The 17957-nt window shown below is 38.3% G+C and overlaps 1 protein-coding gene across 10 annotated transcripts in view; it reads left to right on the top strand.

Annotated features, from left to right (window-relative positions):
- MAP2K5 (mitogen-activated protein kinase kinase 5) overlaps positions 1–17957 on the top strand; it is a 264501-nt gene that overhangs the window by 25416 nt on the left and 221128 nt on the right. For all 10 annotated transcript variants that reach the window (XM_069597653.1, XM_069597650.1, XM_069597649.1 and 7 more), the window contains one exon: positions 15038–15107. In XM_069597653.1, the coding sequence (XP_069453754.1) occupies positions 15038–15107 (70 nt within the window). The remainder of the gene's footprint in view (positions 1–15037; positions 15108–17957) is intronic.

Raw genomic sequence — 17957 nt, forward strand, 5'->3', positions numbered from 1 at the left:
TTCTTAATTCATTGTATTTTTTCTGAGCTTGCAGTCTGTGTACAGAACCTTTTCTAGTGGTCTGGTGAAGAGAGCATTGGACTGGAAGTCAGGACACTACTGCCCTTCTCTGGCTTCCTGGCCTTAGGCAAAACACTTAACCTTTCTGTGCAGTAGTTGCCTCATCTGTCAATTGCGGATAATAATACTTGTCCTTTCTTCTGCACAGGGTCATTGTAATGGTCAAATGGGATAATAGATGTGAAACCCTTTGAAAAGTTAAAAATTCTATACAGATGCAAAGTGGTATTATGGTGGAAATGATGAAACTGGTGCCCTGGCTTTTCAGTGAGTCTCTAATCTTAGCAAATGATTAGGTTGTAGGTTTTTAACCAGGATATTGTTTCATTGTAATGAAAACTGTAAAATATCTGTATGGATTTCCACCAATAGTTTTAATTTAGGGTAGGAGGAAAGAGAACAAGAAAGATGGCATGGTTAACAGAGCGTTGCATTCAGACCAGCACAGAGTAGAAAAGTCAATTTCCCATTGACTTCACATTAACTTATTTGAGAGTCTTTGTGCCCTGAGAATTTAGAGCAGGGCTCATCAGTACCTTGAAAGGCAGAGTAGGATTATCTGCTGAAAGGTCTAGCACTAGTATTGATAGATCAACTACCTCTCCTGAGAATGTGACATGCTTATTTTTAGAAAAAACACACACACAGATAGGTTCTAATTTTTTCACATGGATCCACTGCAGAGAGAACATTGCTGACATCCATGTACTTTCATTATGTCTCTGACATGACCTCATACAAAATTGTGCTCTCAAAAATGTACTTTTGGGAAGATCTAACAAACTGTGCTCTTTGAGAAGTGTTACTACATGTGATCATAGTGATAGTCATAATTATTTCCATTTCTAAGTGCCCATTTTACGCTAGATGCTTAAGGTATTTAGTTTCCTTTGGTTTTAATAATCACTCTGTAAAGTAGATATTATCATCCCTACCTTTCAGATGAGGAAGCTATGGTTAAAGAGACATGCCCAAGGTCTTACAGCTGTATGAGTATGAGTATGGACTATAAGTTCAGCTTCTCCTTGTGCCAAGGCCCATGCTCCTTCACTGCTTCATACTGCTGCTCTCCCACCTACCTTCTTGCACATTCGTACTGGGAGCTTTCTATGTGTTAAAAAATGAGCTTTTTTTTTTTTTAATTTTAAAAATTAAAAAAAAAGTTTTAAAAATTGTAAAAAACAGAGTACATTTTGTAAGATCTTATTGGCTTTATATAATGATTCATGAATTGGGCAATATCCCATCCAGCAGATAGAAAGGCACTCTAAAGATGTGGCAGGAGACAGGACAAGGAAGTCACTTTAGCCAAGAGCTGATGGTTTCAGGCAAGGTCACCTTCCTCTGGGGGACAGCAGGGGTCTGTCAGGTGGATGACCTCACTAGCAATGACCAGGAAATTCCAGACTGACTGGTTAAGGTTATATTCCTCAGAGAGTTTTATGTAAAACTCACTACAGTTTTCTTATATTCGTTCATTTGCTGTGGATGAACTTTTTTCTGTAAACTGGCTGTGGTTCATAGAATGGGGTCTAGATGATCAGGTATGAGTTTTCTCATTAATTCACTTGATATTTATAGATGAGAACCTGAGGCCCCAAGATAGAGCTCCACTCCCAGACTGTGAATGTTGGAGCAGATTATTTTAAAATGAAAATGAAAATATCCCTGAGAGAGATAACAGGTTTTAAGTTATTTAAAACCTAACTGGATTTCCTTTTGCTCTTGTCTGTTGAGGCAGCCTCTACCATCAGATACTCTTTGTTTATATAGAGTTAGGCTCTGAATAAACAATTAAATAGTAAAGAGTAGAGGAAGCTCTGTCTCAGAAAGCACAAACAAGATTGGTTGGCTGCCATTTTGATCTGTCTTGGTTTTTATGGTTGAAATTCCTTTGGGTTACAGTTTTGTCATAAAGAGAACAATTTGGACTTAACCTCACAATAGATTTTGGTTGATAGTCTTCACTTGCCAACCTGGTATTAAAAACCTGTATTGGCCTTTTATTTTTTAAGTTCAGTTTGCCTCTGAAAAATTTTGATTCCAGGACTTGGGACCACATATTTACTGTTTAAAAAAAAAAAAAAAAAAAAAGCTATGCTTTTCATGTAGAATTCAATAAATTTGCAGTCACTTTAGTATTTCTTTAAAAACCATATGGGGAAAGCAAAACTAGACATGTTTTTGCCGTAAATCCTTTAATCAGTCTTTTAAAAAAAAAGCTACAGTGTCTGAGTTAAAACTTGCAGAATTTTTACCCCCCTTGGATGTAAGCATTTTCTGGCTTTGGGCCAACAGAAGCATAAGTTTGTATCAGTAATTTAAATAGATTTTTGTATTAGACCTGAAAATGTTGCCTTTTTAATTGAAAACTTATCAATTATTTAAATTGCTGGCAGCCCGAGGCTGTTAATTTTATGTGTGCCGTAATAATGGCATACACTGGTTTTTGATGCATGTGACCCACTGAATGTCGCATTGTGGTAAGGATTTGTCATGACACTAGGTTGTATGCTGTTAAATAATAACTAGCACATTAAACCAAAGTCTGTTGTCACACATTAGTACCATTTTATGTGTTATTTAGAAGTTGTGTTCTTTTCTTCATTAGATATATTTTTAAGAGATAATGAGAAGAAAACAAAGCTATAATAAATTGTCTTTTAAGAAAATGTAAAGTAATTTGGTCTCCAAGGAGATATTTAATGTATTGAGAGAATTCAGCAGCCAAGTGTTATTACAGCACCATTGTGATCACTCTCTGTGTTTTGTTATGAGTTTGTGTTAATCAACAATCTGTTTTTATAGCGTAGTTTCTTGTAAGTTATGTTGTTAGAATATTCCACTTCTGGGATCATGGCTTTTCCTCTGACACTATTGTATCTTTTTAATTTCTCCATAAAGTATTTTTTTAATTAGAATTTGAAATGCTTTTATTAGAAAAAAAAATACACCCAACCTACATATCCTGAAAACTAAATACCTGATCATTGCTGATTATTTAAAGGACCCTGTTAAATACTCCCTTAAAGTAGTTTAAATTTTTTTGTTGTTCTTGTTTTCCTCTCTCATTTTCTAGAAGGATAGACAATAATCTACTGCTTTTCTCCTTCCATCTTTTTGTATTTGTTGTCTGGTAGTGCTGACCTCATTTCCTTACAGCATGAAACATCAGCCTTATTTTTGATTCATCGTAAGCTTTATTTATCATTGAGACTCAGTTATAGGAGGGGGTTATTTTAATGTTAACCTCTGCTTTTAGGTGACCTTTCTTCAGGGAACTCAGCAGTACATCTTACTTTTGTAAATGGACTCGTATTTGTTTCTGCTAAATCCTGTGGCTAATAAAGGGTTTATTACACCTAGTTCTCTTGATACTGAGAGGCTTGTATGAGAGGAAAACAGTATTAATAAGAATTATTTTCTTCGTTTTGCCTAATCTCTCTCTTTACACCATTTCTCCACATTGCCAGAAGAATATGGGGTGGGTTTAACTGTAACACTTCCCATTATGGCAGACATTGTGTATTATTGGAGTGTAAGTATTCCCTTTGATATACTTGACTGTAGTGTACCTTGTTAGATGTTAGGTACCATGAGGGAGAATACTCTTTGAGATCTGTAGCACCTTGTAAATTTGGATATGATTCGCTTTATCCTAGTGTGCATAACTTGGAGATTGCCTCAGAAATCATAGTTGCTCAATAGATAGCCAGTGGAAATTTGCTGCATGACTCAGGGAACTCAAACTGGGACTCTGCAGTAGCCTAGAGGGATGGGATGGAGAGGGAGGTGGGAGGGAGATTTAAGAGGGAGGGGAGATATGTATACCTATGGCTGATTCATGTTGATGTATGGCAGAAACCAACACAATTCTGTAAAGCAATATCCTTCAATTTAAAAATAAATGTTTTTAAAAAAGAGAAAAATCATAGTTGCTCAAGTAGAGTTGGAAGAAACCCTTAGAGGTCTTGTCCAAATGTCTCATTTTACAGATAAGGAAACTGAGGCCCAGCAAGATCAGATTCAGTTTGAGGTTATATTGCTAATAAATGGGAAGGCCTGAACACAGACCTAGGTCCTGGAATCCCAGTCTTCACTCCTGGTTAACTGATGTTTTTGTTTTGGCATTTATTGAGATTCTACAGAAGAAGCTTTGCAAATACCACTGTTTTCCTGATAACAAAAAAATAATACTACTTAGTAGCATGTTAGTGTATCTGAGTTTGAAATGGATTGTAAAGAAATACTCTGGGCTTTTGAAGTTTCCTTCCTACAGGGCTGAATTTTACCTTAGGATGTGTTGCCCAGTTAGCTGTTAAACATTTAATAGCCTTAGGGCCTTTACGATTAGAAAGTTTTCTACATAGAGCAGAGATTGGAAGCTCTTTTCCACATGGTGCTTTTAAATATGCTCCACATTAAGTCGGTCCAGCGTACTTTGTATGTAGCAAAATAGCTTGGTCTTCAGTGAATGGTTGATCCATCCAAACAACTGGTAATACTTGGTACTCTCCTGGCAGGGTGGGGAGACGGTGAAAAGAACAAGACTGGAAAACTGAATGCAATACATAAATGGTGTTAGAAATTATTTAGCTTTTTTTTTTTTTTTTAATTGGAGTAGTATCACGCTCTAAGGTATAGAGCATGACACTTTACGACCCCATGGATTTTATAGTCCATAGAGTTCTCCAGGCCAGAATACTGAAGTGGGTAGGTAGTCTTTCCCTTCTCCAGGGGATCTTCCCAACCCAGGGATCAAACCCAGGTCTCCCGCATTGCAGGCAGATTCTTTCCCAGCTGAGTCACAAGGGAAGCTTAAGAACACTGGAGCGGGTAGCCTATCCCTTCTCCAGCGGATTTTCCTGACCCAGGAAAGCTGGGGTCTCCTGCATTGCAGGTGGATTCTTTACCAACTGAACTATCCAGGAAGCGCAAATAAATGGTGTTTTAAATTATTTAGCTTTTTTAAAATTGGAATAGTGTCATACTCTAAGCTATAAGTAAAATTTTTGTATTTTTTCTCTCATCCTAGTCAAAGAATGAAACTTTTTTTCAGAGGCAGATTATTTTAACTTTCTTCTCTATGTTATCTGGGATATATGGATGTCCTTGAAATAGTGATAAGAATGTAGTGGCCCCTTATTTAGCCCCTCTTTGAAATACCTCAGGGCGTTTTTGCTAACAAGAAGCAGAAGCAGATGGAAGTTTGCATCAGATTATTAGGTAGCTCGTGGAAGCAAAGGAAGAGGCAGAATAAGCAGGCCGCAGTCAGGGTGGCACCAGAGTATTCTGGGGCTTTGAACCACCAATATTTTGTCATTAATATGGCCACACTTCTAGTTCAGTTCCCTCTCTATGGAGGGCTCAGGATGACCTACAGTTTGGGTCCTCTGGGGTCCTATGTTGAGGCAGCTGACATGAGGGGACCGAAAAATGCAGGACATCAATTAGGCTCTTAGGGGCTATCGTAGGAGCTTCTCTTCCAGAGAGATGTGGACTGGAAGGAGATGATGGACGTCCAGCAGTCAGGTTGCTGTGGGGCATAACCAAGGCCTCAGGCTCTTGTAGCACCTCCAAATGAACCCATTCTCTTAGGGCCAGTTTTACTGGAAACAAGATGGGTGTTTTCTATATATATCTGAAAGGTGAACATAAATTTGCTACAATAAAGTTAGAAGAATTCAGTAAATTTTCAACTCATGACTACAATATGTACAAAAAGGTGTAAATTGTAATTGGAAATTAAAACAAGTTGTCTCTGTTATTACAAGTCTCTCTGTTATATGTTATTTACTCATCCTCACTGCCTTTTCATTAATTTTTTTAACAACGTTTGAGCAGTAGGCTGAATCTTTGTTGAACACGATTGGAACTGGCTAAATAAAGTAGTCTACTTATAAGGGAATGTCCTATTTGGCCTGCTGTCTTTATGACCTGATGCTCCTGTTTTATTTAAGTGGTAGGTTCCCTGAAGCTATTTAAACTTCTCCTCCTTTGGAGGTATGGCAGAATTGCTACAACTTAGAGATCAGGTGAAAGGCCAGTGTAGACAGTGCCTCAAGCCAACCATGGTGGTGACTAGTAAAGCCTTATCTGAGAGGATCCCACAGGTTTTGGACCCATTGCTGATTACGAATTTAAACTTCTGCCAACACACATTACCTCAAACTTGGCCAAGTTGAATTTCATCTGCTGTTGGCTATCCAAACTTCAATTCCTATTAAGACCATCTGGAGTTCCCTAACATCCTTTATAGTTTTACTGTCCAAAACAAATAGTGTTATCATTAAACTTGGCCAACTTACTGTCTGTTTCATTTTCAAATCACTAATAAATACATTTGTCTGGTAACGTTGATCTATAAAGAGGCCCCAGAGTTGTTCCCTGTTGACCTTTCATTGGAAGACTTTTCATTGTGATTTTCTTTCTCTTCATCTAATCAATCCATGACCATATGTGGACCCTTGGTCTAGAGTCATTTAAGAAAGAACATGTGTGCCTTGTAGTCACCTCAAGGCAGAGGAAATGAGTTTTCAGGGGTTGACGCCAGAAAATATAGTTATTAATTTGGTATTCAAAATAGATTAGCTTCATATGTTATTTTTGACTAAGGAGCTGCTGTGTGCTTCTTAAGAGGTGAGCATCATAGAAGGGATATCTCTTAAATGTAAAGTATAAGAAATAATTGAAAGAAAGTATAATTGATGACATTGCTGAGTAGTGTTGTAATTGAATTTGTAGCCATCTGACAGAGTTAAGGTTGTTGAGTTCTTCACCAGGAAAACTAGATTATATAACCATGGACTGCAAATAGTTCGTTAGTTTATTGATTACTGCTGTAATTACTGATTCAGCTACATATAATGGGGTATGCTTGCAGTATTGATGAAACAGGAATTTTAAAATTTTATCATTAATAGGAAAAGCCAGCATGCTTATTTTTTTATAAGTATATCCTCATACTGTACTGTTTATATTGTCTGCTAGAAGGCATGCTAAGGAGAGAGTAGAAACCTTTCTGTTATAAATGTATAGAAAAATGATAAATAAATTTGATTTGAGTTGATATGTAAGACTTGCCACTAAGTTAGAGATCCAGCCAATGAGAATACGTGGTCATCACGTCTGGATTATTTCCTGTTGGCCTTCTCCCCTTGAACATATGCGGAGTGGCCATTATGTGTATGGGACAGTGCTGTACACTCTATGGCTAGGTACTCTACTAGCTTCTTAGGTTTTTTGGAGACAGGTCTTTTTGAAAATGTGAGGAAAGGTGTTTATTCTTTTCCCAGAAAATTCACACAGTGCAGCATTTCACCTAGGAGTTCAGGAATTTCAAGGATCTCCCAAGGCCCATATAGACACCAGATTAACACCTCTGGCATAAGACATAATAAAATACATGGCCTTGATGAACTTCCAGATGGAGAAACAATGTTCCTTATAGTACCTTTCTTCTTGTATTATTATTTATAGTGCTGTACTAATTGAGGGGAGTTGCGGGCACACTGACTCAGCCTTGGTAAACATTACTTACATGCTGCCTCTGTGCTTGCTCTGATTTTGGCAGTCTTGTTTAGCGGTTTCTATGTCACCCTATCGTCATGGCCATTTTCCTTGTATGTACTGTTGCTTGGAAGTGGGAGATTCATAGTAACATGGTGCCCTATTTTAAGATATCTTTCAAAGTACTTTATAAAAATGTTTCTTATATACCAGCTTCTACGATTGTGATGTTCCTGACACCTCTATGAGGTGAGCAAGGCAGGTATATTTTTTCATATTTAGAGCTGAGAATACTGAGGCACGAACAAGTTGCCTGCCTTTCTCAAGGTCACATGGCTGGTAAATGCAAAGATGGGACCTGAGATCACTCACTGATTTGCCCATTTATTCATAGAGCCAGTTTTGTTTTGTTTTGTTTTGGCTGTTCTGGGTCTTTGTTGCTCCACGTGGACTTTCTCTAGTTGCAGAGAATGGGGGCTGCTCTTCACTGCAGTGTGAGACTTACTGTGGTGGCGTCTCTTGTTGCAGAGCATAGCCTCTGGGGTGCATGGGCTTCAGTGGCTGCAGCGCATGGAGCTTAGTAGCTGTGGCTCCTGGGCTCTAGAGCATGGGCTCAACAGTGCGGCGTATGGGCTTAGTTGCTCTGCGGCATGCGGGATCCTCTCAGATCAGGGATCGAACCTGTGTCTCCTGCATTGGCAGGCAGACTCTACCACTGAGCCACCAGGGAAGCCTCCAGCCAGCTTTTCATATGGTAAATATTTATGGGATGGCACGTATCTAGCCAAGCCCTATGCTAGGTGGTAAAGATGCAGTGAACATATAGTTCACTCCTTCAGGGAGCTCATGGTTCAGTCAGGGAAGTTAACAGAAAAGGAAAGAGTGTTTCATGTGGGAGGACAGGAAAGACTCAAATACCAGGCAGAGTGATCTAAGCATTTGGTATTCTGTGAGCTCGGAGAAGGAGCACCAGATCTAGCTTTGGAGACAGATAAGGCTTCCTGAAGAGAGTAGTGTCTAGGTGGAGCAGCAAGGACAAGGGGTCTGGAAAGGGTGTTTGAAGAGAAGAATAGTGTGTTTAAAGGCCCAGGTGAAAGGATGCCTGGTGTATTCAGGAGGCACTGCCTGTGATCAGTGTGGTATGGACAATGTGGGAGGGTTGAGATGAGGTTGTGAAGGCAAGTAGGCTCGATCATGGGGGGCCCTAGCTTGAGGATGTGAGCAGTGAGGAGAATGTAGAGTTAGTAAGAAGGTGATGGATTAGATGTGGGGAAGAAGGAAAGGAGTGGTTTGGGAGGCTAGGTCATGGTGATGTCATTCATCTGGATGGTGAGCCCATATGTTGGAAGACAGGCCTAGGGCATGAAGGAGGGTGGGAGAGGTGGGGACCTGTTGAATTTGAGGGGGCCTCTGGACAACCAACTGGGTATGTTCTGAATCTTAGGAGAGAAATCTGGGCTGGAAATAAAGGTTTGTGATTCATCAGCTCCTAATTAGTCTCAATGACTCCTCTGGTAATTGAAAGCTTTGAAGTGGCTGAAGTTAACTCAAGGAGAGGATAAAATAAAAAAAGGAAGGTTGATGAAAAGCCATGGGAAACTTGAGTATTTAAAGGAGGAATGGGGAAAGAATCACTTATAGGAAACTGAGCAGTGTGGCAAGAGAGGCAGAAGGAAGATGTGGAGGGGTGGCGGAGCCCCTGAAGAAAGAGAGTCACCAGCCAGCACAGAAGCTGCAGTTTATTAATACCTTCCCACCACCCCCGGCCTCTGAAAGGCCAGGCGACATGGCTTCACTCGCACAGGTGACAGTGAAGAAGCCAGGCTCTCCACCAGCTCAGCAGTCCACCCCGTAGCCTGCTTTAGGAAAATCTTTTGAGCTATGAGAAATAGGAGATAGCTGATCTTTTTTTTTTTAATGATTATATTTTAATACACAACCAAAATACAAAACACCATAGTAAATTGATGGTAATAAAATATGGTATTTCATTTGCATTGCATGACAAACAGTTAGCATCCTTAGTCATAAACGAGAATAACTTACCTTTTGACTCTCAACTAGCAAACAAACATTTTATGTTCTGAGTGCATGGACTAGAATGAAAGGAGTATTTTTCTTGGTTGACTGATAAATCGTTTACTACATTTGTCAAATAGGTGTGGTGATATTCCTAGAATAGGGTTGTGAGAAATTAGATGAATAAATGTAAATATCTAGTATTGTTACCAAGCAAGGACTCATGTGAATGAGGTACAGAATGCTCTTGACAGTGGGTGTTTGTAGTGAAGTGAAGGTTTATTTGCCGGGCACCAAGCCAGGAGAATGGGCAGCTCATGGTCCAAAGGCCTAAACTCCTCCATGGCTTTCAGGTCAGAGTTTTAAAGACAGTGTGAGGGTGGGGGTCATAGGAAGTTGATCAGCTCATGGACCTTCTTCTGATTGCCTGGAGGTGAGGTTACAGGGTAAGGTTTCAGGAATTTCAACCTTCTGGTTCCAGCCAGTCTGGGGTCCAGTGCTTGTGGTCAGCAAGTGCTCATCATCCTCCACCTGTTCACTTTTAAATCTCTCAACCACTAATCATCACAGTTTACAAATGCCTTCACTAATCTATTGCTGCAGCGTAATGTTGAGCTTCACAGTGACCGTATGTAACAGTTTCTATGGAGCACAGATATGCATCAGATGTTAACAATATCCCTTCAGGAGGAACTAAGCAGGCCTGTGATTCTGTTGTCCTAATAGTTTACTCCTTGAATCTGCTCTTTGGAACTCAGGGAAGCCTAGGAGACTAAAGCCTTTTTCTGCAACAAGAAACAGAGGACACGAGGGGCTTTTGAACCCAGGAGGGCCCTGAAGGGTCTTACTTAAGTTTCAGTCCCTCCTGTTTTTTTGATACTCCTTAATACCGAGGGGAACAGAGGTGGGACAAGAAAGGGAATAAAGTTTTGGATGGAGGAATTAATCATAAACTTGGCAGGGGAGTTGAGGGGCTCTGTCAGTACTGAGCCTAACACACAGTAGGTATCCAGTGAGTGGGAGTTATTTCCGGGTGTATCTCTTTGTTGTCTCTGTTTTCTCTCCTTTCAGCAGAGGACTTGTGCCTTGTAAAATTAAACTGTGCTCTTTTAGAACTCAAGTTTTTATGTGGCAGATTTCCATGAAGAAAAAAGTGTTGTAATTATTGATTGGATTGCGCTGTTAGAATTAGAATTAGGTTCATAACAGACAGGAATACTGTATGATAAACTTGCAAACAGAACAAAGCCAAAAATTGTACTTGTTATCCCCTTGTTGAATCTGGCCCTCTGTTTCAAATTAATTAGATTTTTGGATAACTATGCTAAACTTTGTCACATCCTTATTAAAATTGTTTAAGGATTTTGAAGAACATCTCAGAGGGACTTTGAAACTAATCTGAGTCTGGTACTGGAGATTCCATTAGCAATCACAAAGCTGATTAATCTTTTACTCAGTTAGCTTATTGATTATTGCTGCAATTACTCCATGTAACAGATTCTACAGGGGATACCAGAGAAAACAACGTTTTATAACTGCCGCTGACGTGTTCAGAATGAATGCAGTCTTTCGTACTTTTCATACATACCATTTTTGTGTCTTTAAATCCTGGAACACTTCTACTTAGAAAGCACTGTGCTTAATATTGTTTCACTGTTAGGAGGTTCACTTTTAAATCTCTCAACTACTAATCATTACCGTTTACAAATGCCTTCACTAATTCTATTGCTGCGGTTTAATTTTGAGCTTCACAGTAGCCCTATATAATAGAGAAGCTATATTTATTCTCATTCAGAGGAAACTAAGGTTCAGTGAGGTTAAATGACCTCCTAAAGGCTGTGCAGATTAATAAATGGCAGAATTGGTATCAGTCTCCATTTCAGTCAGTATGTATCAGATAACCTACTATGTGCCAGGCTTTGTGTTAGAGGTAATGAAAGCTGGATAGGATAATAGAGGTTGAGCTAAGAAAGTTTTTTGGATAACTTCAAATTATAGCTCTTTTAATGTTATCATGATCACTTTGTTACTTTTCTGTCTAAACCATATCATTAATAAATACCTTGGTATAAAAGACTTAGATTTTTGTTTGGTTTGGTTGGTTGTCTTTTCATTTTGTTTTTATCTGGTACAAACCTAGTCTTTGTCATTATTGCTTATTTTATCACTATTTAGAACAAAATTGGAAAGAATCCCCTCTAAAGGGAAAATATATAAAACCCTGAGAAAGGATGAAGATCTAAAAGGAATTTGCTTTATAACTTGTTAAGTGCTCTCATATTTTCTCGTGTGAGTCTCACAACAGTCCTGTGGGTACATACCACCTTCATTTTACAGCTGAGTAAACTGAGACACTGTGAGCATTTCTTCACTGAGGTCATCAGCTCAAAGTGGCCAGTACTGAGATCCCAGGGCTTGAGTCTCTAACTCGTCTCAAGGCCTTGCTCGTCTCTCTGGGCAGCACAGGCCTTGCGGCTCATCAGGACCGCCCCATGCCAGGAGGTACTGTGCATGGCCCACGTTTTATCCTTGTCCGTTGAGGAATGTGAGCAGTGGCCTAAGCTCCGAGCCCCCTTGGCAGCCGCTCAGCCGTCACCAGGCCTGTTCCTGAGGGGTCAGTTGCCTAGAGTGGGCCCATGCCATGGGTTTACTTACTACCCTTTATAGTTTGCCCTTGAGGGTGAATTAGTTTGGAGTGTGGAACACAAGATTCTGTGTTAATATGAACACAGATCAAACCCTGTATTTTAGCAGGAGAAAACATTCCTTGGATTTGGAAGAATTGTAGAAAACAAAAAACAAATCCTGACCACTTGCTTTGAAGAAGCTGTCAGGTGGCATGCTTAATATCATTACTGTGACTGTATTAATCAGTGTGCAAAGAGATGTTTACAGATTGCTAAAAAAATTCCTACAATGGTCCTAAAAGTATGTATGGCTTGCCAGTTGATTTGGCACAGCTCAGAAATGAAAGGGAAACCATTTTTATTTATATATTTTGTGAGGTAAATAAATAAAGTTGGAAAACAGGTCAATTTCATGCATGCAAGGTTTTATAGTAGGAAAAAAATACCTTGCACCTGTTCTGACCCTTTACATGTGAGGTTATTTGTTTTCAAACTTGACCCCAAGCACTGGTTTCAGACAACTATAATTAATTTGTTAGATAAAGCATAAGGATATTTTATTTGTTTTGATTTCTAGGACTGTGGTCAAGTCGTAACTGAAATTCCTAACCTACTGTACATAGCAGTTAATTAAAGAAAAGCATTAAGTATAGGAGGACACCACCACTGCTGTTGTCTTGTATCAGTATAAAAAGGCAGTAATTTTTTTGACAGCTACTGATTGGAAAGTTGCTTGCAGCCTTCCAGAAGCAAGACGGTACATGCCGTGGATCAATAACCAGCAAATTTCCCATTAAAAAGAATACCTGAGCAATGTTTCAAATAGCCACTGGCATCTTAATTTTCCATGGAAACCTCAAATACTTGTGTGCTGAGGACAAGTCATTTTCGGACAATTTTTCCAGACTACTTGTTAACAGTTATTGCTGTCCCATAAGGTTGACAGCCTACATGATTGATATTTCATTTACTTGTCATCACTGTTTGAGTAATGGCGAGCCCTATATTTCTGTGATTTTAAGGAATATAGTTTCCTGAAAGACATTTGCTTTAGTACGTATTCCAGGGAGTGTATCACATGTTTATGCTGTATGTATATATACTTTTACATCATAGAGGGAAAGAATGAGTTTCCTTTATGGTTTGAAAGCTCTCAGAAGGCAGGGTATCCTTCTATTAACCCATAGCCATTGGGGGCTTCCCTGGTGGCTCAGTGAGTAAAGCATCTGACCACAGTGTGGGAGACCCGTGTTCAGTTCCTGGGCTGGGAAGATCCCCTGGAGAAGGAAACGGCAACCCACTCCAGTACCCTTGCTGGGAAAATCCCATGGACAGAGAAGTCTGGTAGGCTACAGTCCATGGGGTCACAAAGAGTCGGACATGATTGAGCGACTTCACTTTCACCTTTCACATCAAAAATCCACTTTCAGTTTGTTTTTAGGGTGACGATTCTTAGACTTGTTAATTTGTGATTTTACAGATGATATGGAATTTTGTAACTCCCCTTTATTTCTAAGGGAAAAATAAACTCAATCTTGTGATGATTTTAATGTACATAAAAGCAATAAGAAGATATATGTACATGTTTTCTAAAAAGAAACTTTTAAGAATGTCAACAAATAATGATCATCAAAGAGAAATTTTCTGGAAATGTGATAGCTAAAAAGGAAATATGCATGTGTTTTTAAGAAATATTATTTACTTACTTTTGGCTGCCTCAAGTCTTAGTTGCAGCATGTGGGCTCTCTCCATGGCAGCTCTAGGCTTCTCTCTAGTTGAGGTACACAGATTCAGTAGTTGCGGTGTGGGCTTAGTTGCCCCACAGCATGTGGGGTCTAGTTCCCCAACCTGGGATTGAACCTGGGTCCTTTGCACTGGAAGGCAGATGGACCACCAGGGAAGTCCCTGCATTTGTTTTTTAATATAGAAACAAGTACAGAAGGGGAGTTCTGCTCTTTGACAGTCCCTTGAAACACAAAATCAGTGGCTTTCATTGTTGATATTTTCCACCAAGAACATCATTTTGTTGTTTGTCAAGTGTTAAAAGAAGTCAGGGCACAGAAGCCATTTCCAGGTTAGGTGGAAATATGCTCATCAATTAACATATTAAGGAAAATAGGAGCAGACTGTAATACAGCCTACCGAATGAACTTGTTTATGATGATATATGAAAGCTTTTTGAATTTGGAACTTTATTTTTCATGCTCAAATTTTTAAAGTGAAATTTGATCCATACTAAAGTATTTAGAAGAGTAAAGCATGAAAGTTATGCTTGCTTGAAATTGGGCTGCCTTTTTATCATGTTAATCCTGTTATCTTTGGATGGGTCATGTCTTGTTTGCTTGTTACACAGTCTCTGTGATTTTGAGTTCCATTGTCTGTATATTTTATACACAAAGATGAATAATGTTTGATTAACTAACTGGCATACAGGTCCAAACTGAATATGAGGCATCTCCATTTTGCTTTGTAAAGTCCAGGGGGAAAGAACAAAAGGCAATTTGAGAAATTTCTACTAAAATACTTTGTGTCATTTTTAATATATATCATTTTCAAAACATTTCTAGAGATGAGATGCTAACCTAACGTCTTAATCGGCCATTTTTACTCTTAAAGACAGCGTGAAGGATAACACTATACTGGACTTTCAGTTCCGAGTATCCACTATAGTCAGTTTGATGTGCAAATAGAGAAAAAGAATTCTCTTGGCTGCTATGTATGTACCAGCAATTTACAAAAGTGCTGTGAATTAAACAACCCATAAGTGTCTGTTCCAGTGTTCATACATTACTGAGTAATCTCTTTCTATAATCTCTTTGCAGTATTATTCTACAATAATGGAACAGCAAGTAAATGGACAGTTAATAGAGCCTCTGCAGATATTTCCAAGAGGTAATGTTGAACAAATTCTAATCAACAATGATTATTTCAGCAAACTGTTTCATCAACAGTTATGTTTTCCAAAGGTTTAAATGCACATAACATGATGTTTAGCTCTTAATTTGAAAAAACAAAAGAAGTATTCATTACCATGGGGATTGCAGGCTATATTATAGTTATGGCAGATAAAATATCTAATTTAGTAGAGTAAATTAAACTAACTAGATTGTTTTTTGTTTTTGAAGTGCATACTTACATTCGCTTAAAGAACTCTTTGGGGGTCCACATGGTTTCTAAACCAAGGAAAATGAATGACTTTAATTTTGGATATTTATAAATTGTGGCTCATGATGGTAGCCAGAGTTGCTATTAAGGAGAAAGCTTTCAGCTAGTATAGAAGCCTTGATTTACTAGAGGGTTTTAGGAGAGATATTTTGGTGGAATGTTTGGTGCTGGATTTTGGGGGGGATATATCTTCTAAATAATTGAAAATCCTCCTAAATAGGAATTTGATTGTTGAGTCTCAAAAAATATGAGCTGATGAGAGTCAGTCTTGGTGAGTCAAATTATTTGTTTTTCCCTTTAGGTTTGATAGTACTAGCCTTGTAACAGATATGATTGCTCAACTGTATATAAATGTTTCCTCAAAGTTTGAATAATGGTGAAAAAGAACAGTTTAATTATATAAACCATTAAGTCTTTCACCCATTATACATTGCCCTACTTGAAGTCTGTGTTTTCTAACTGATGAAACAGATAAGAAAATTTCTCTGAGTCTTCTAGAAATAGCTTAATTAAAATAATTAGAAGTTAAACTTTACCTTCGTTAACTGATACTGTACAAATAATCATGGTATGAGTTTTCCAATTAGGCATTCTAGACTTTCATTACCTGTAACTCTCTGAAGTTCAAATGGCTCAGTTAACCAGTAGACTGCTATTTGCACTGATGAAGTCTCCAAAGGCAGCTGGCTCGGCCAGCCCATGAGGTCTGGGTTCAAGAGTAATGCTATTCTTTTAGCATTAAGGTGGGTAGCTGGCTTAGGAGTATTTAGTAAACTATTGATAATAACTTATTAAAGAGCTAAGTAAGTAAATAAAACTTGGCCATTGATAACATATCTGAAACAATTATGATTAATTCAGTTCTGTTGTACCTGAAGACTAAAACTTGAAAAAAAAAAAAAAACAGAAAAAAAAAGTTGCCATTTCTATGTATCAGGCCAATAACAGGATGCAAATTATTTCTTAACAAGACAAGAGAATTTGGGGAAATTTCAGAACTGTTTTTCCATGAGGAATATTTTTTTTTTTACTGGCTGAAATCATTTCCATAAATTGCTTTCCTGCTTTATAACTTTATAGCTCTCTTGTAGCAAACCCTAGTACAGTACCCTGGATTATTGTAATTCTGATGCCTTGGGTCTTCATTTCTTTTCTCCCATAATATTTACTTCTCTTCGTCCAGAATCTTTCCAGGTTCTCTTTGTTTTCTTTTATCTTGTGAACAGTCCCTGTCAGTCTCCCTGTCCATACCATCGTGCCCCTCCCATGATAATAACAGCCATTTTTAGAGATCTTCTCTGTTCAGGCACTAATATTGCTTTGTGTGTTACCATTTCTAGTTCTCTCAAAAGTCCTGCCTATTATTGCTTTCATGTTAGAGTTGAGAATATTTAGGTCCAGAGGCATTAATTAACTCTAGTGTTAGTCGCCCAATCGTGTCCGACTCTTTCCGATTCCATGGACTGTAGCCTGCCAGGCTCCGTCCATGGAATTCTCCAGGCAAGAATACTGGAGCGGGTTGCCATTCCCTTCTCCAGGGGGATCTTCCCAAACCAGGGATTGAACCCTGGTCTCTTGCATTGCAGGCAGATTGTTTCAGATTCTGAGCCACCAGGGAAGCCCACTCAGTAACTCTAGAGATACACAGTTTTTAAGTGGTTAATGTACACTTTGAATAAGAATTTTGTTTAAGTTGTAATTTGTTTAAAGTAGGAGGGCTGTTTGCTCTTATACAGGTTAAACTATTAGTAGAGTGTGTATGGGGGTAGTTTGGAGGACTTGATAGGAGTGTGGAGAAAAGTATGTTGTAGGGAGGAGATTCTTAAAAGAAAATATGTTAGATATGAGTGTTACATGTAGTCCTAGCACAGAATCTGCTGTTGTTGTCTTAGTCTATTAGTCTCCAGTTAACAGAATTAGCCTTCAATGAGAAGAATCTATTAGCTTCTAGTACATTATTAAATATAGTTCTTCCACACCACATTTAAGTTTTTTAAAGTATGAGACTCAGTCTCCCTGTCTCTGTGGTTTTTGTAGATACTGTTGTATAACTCTTTATAGTTTTATACTTTTTTTGCATATTTATCTACATAAAGTATAGATTTTATACAATTTTATTTTTATATAATTTAATATATATATAATTTTATATTAGATTTATATGAATTTGGAGTTTATGGAAATTTTTACAGTTAAGAGTGTAGACATTAGGTATGTTACCTGGGTCTACTGAGTTGATGAGAGGCTCTCAGGCCCCATGTTATAAAGAATCTCTAGACTGAGCAAATCAGAAGGGCAGGAGAAAATGATTCTGTTCTAACAACAGGTCTTATCATTCCAAGTGGCACAGTTGTGATGGATAGTAACTTCCCTGCTCAGGACTGAGTGCTCTTTGTAGTTAAAAGATATGTCAACTGTTAATAAGCATGAAAATTCACTGACTTTATAGTAACTTCTGACTCTATAATTTTAGAAAATTAAGGTTACTGTATTTTTTGAATACTGTTTAGATTTCCAGTTATAAAGATTTAAGAAGCCAACTGAGGAGCAAGGCAGATGTTAAGGTACCAGATAAGA

Source organism: Ovis canadensis, chromosome 7, assembly GCF_042477335.2.
Source record: "Ovis canadensis isolate MfBH-ARS-UI-01 breed Bighorn chromosome 7, ARS-UI_OviCan_v2, whole genome shotgun sequence".
NCBI classification, from domain to species: Eukaryota; Metazoa; Chordata; class Mammalia; order Artiodactyla; family Bovidae; genus Ovis; species Ovis canadensis.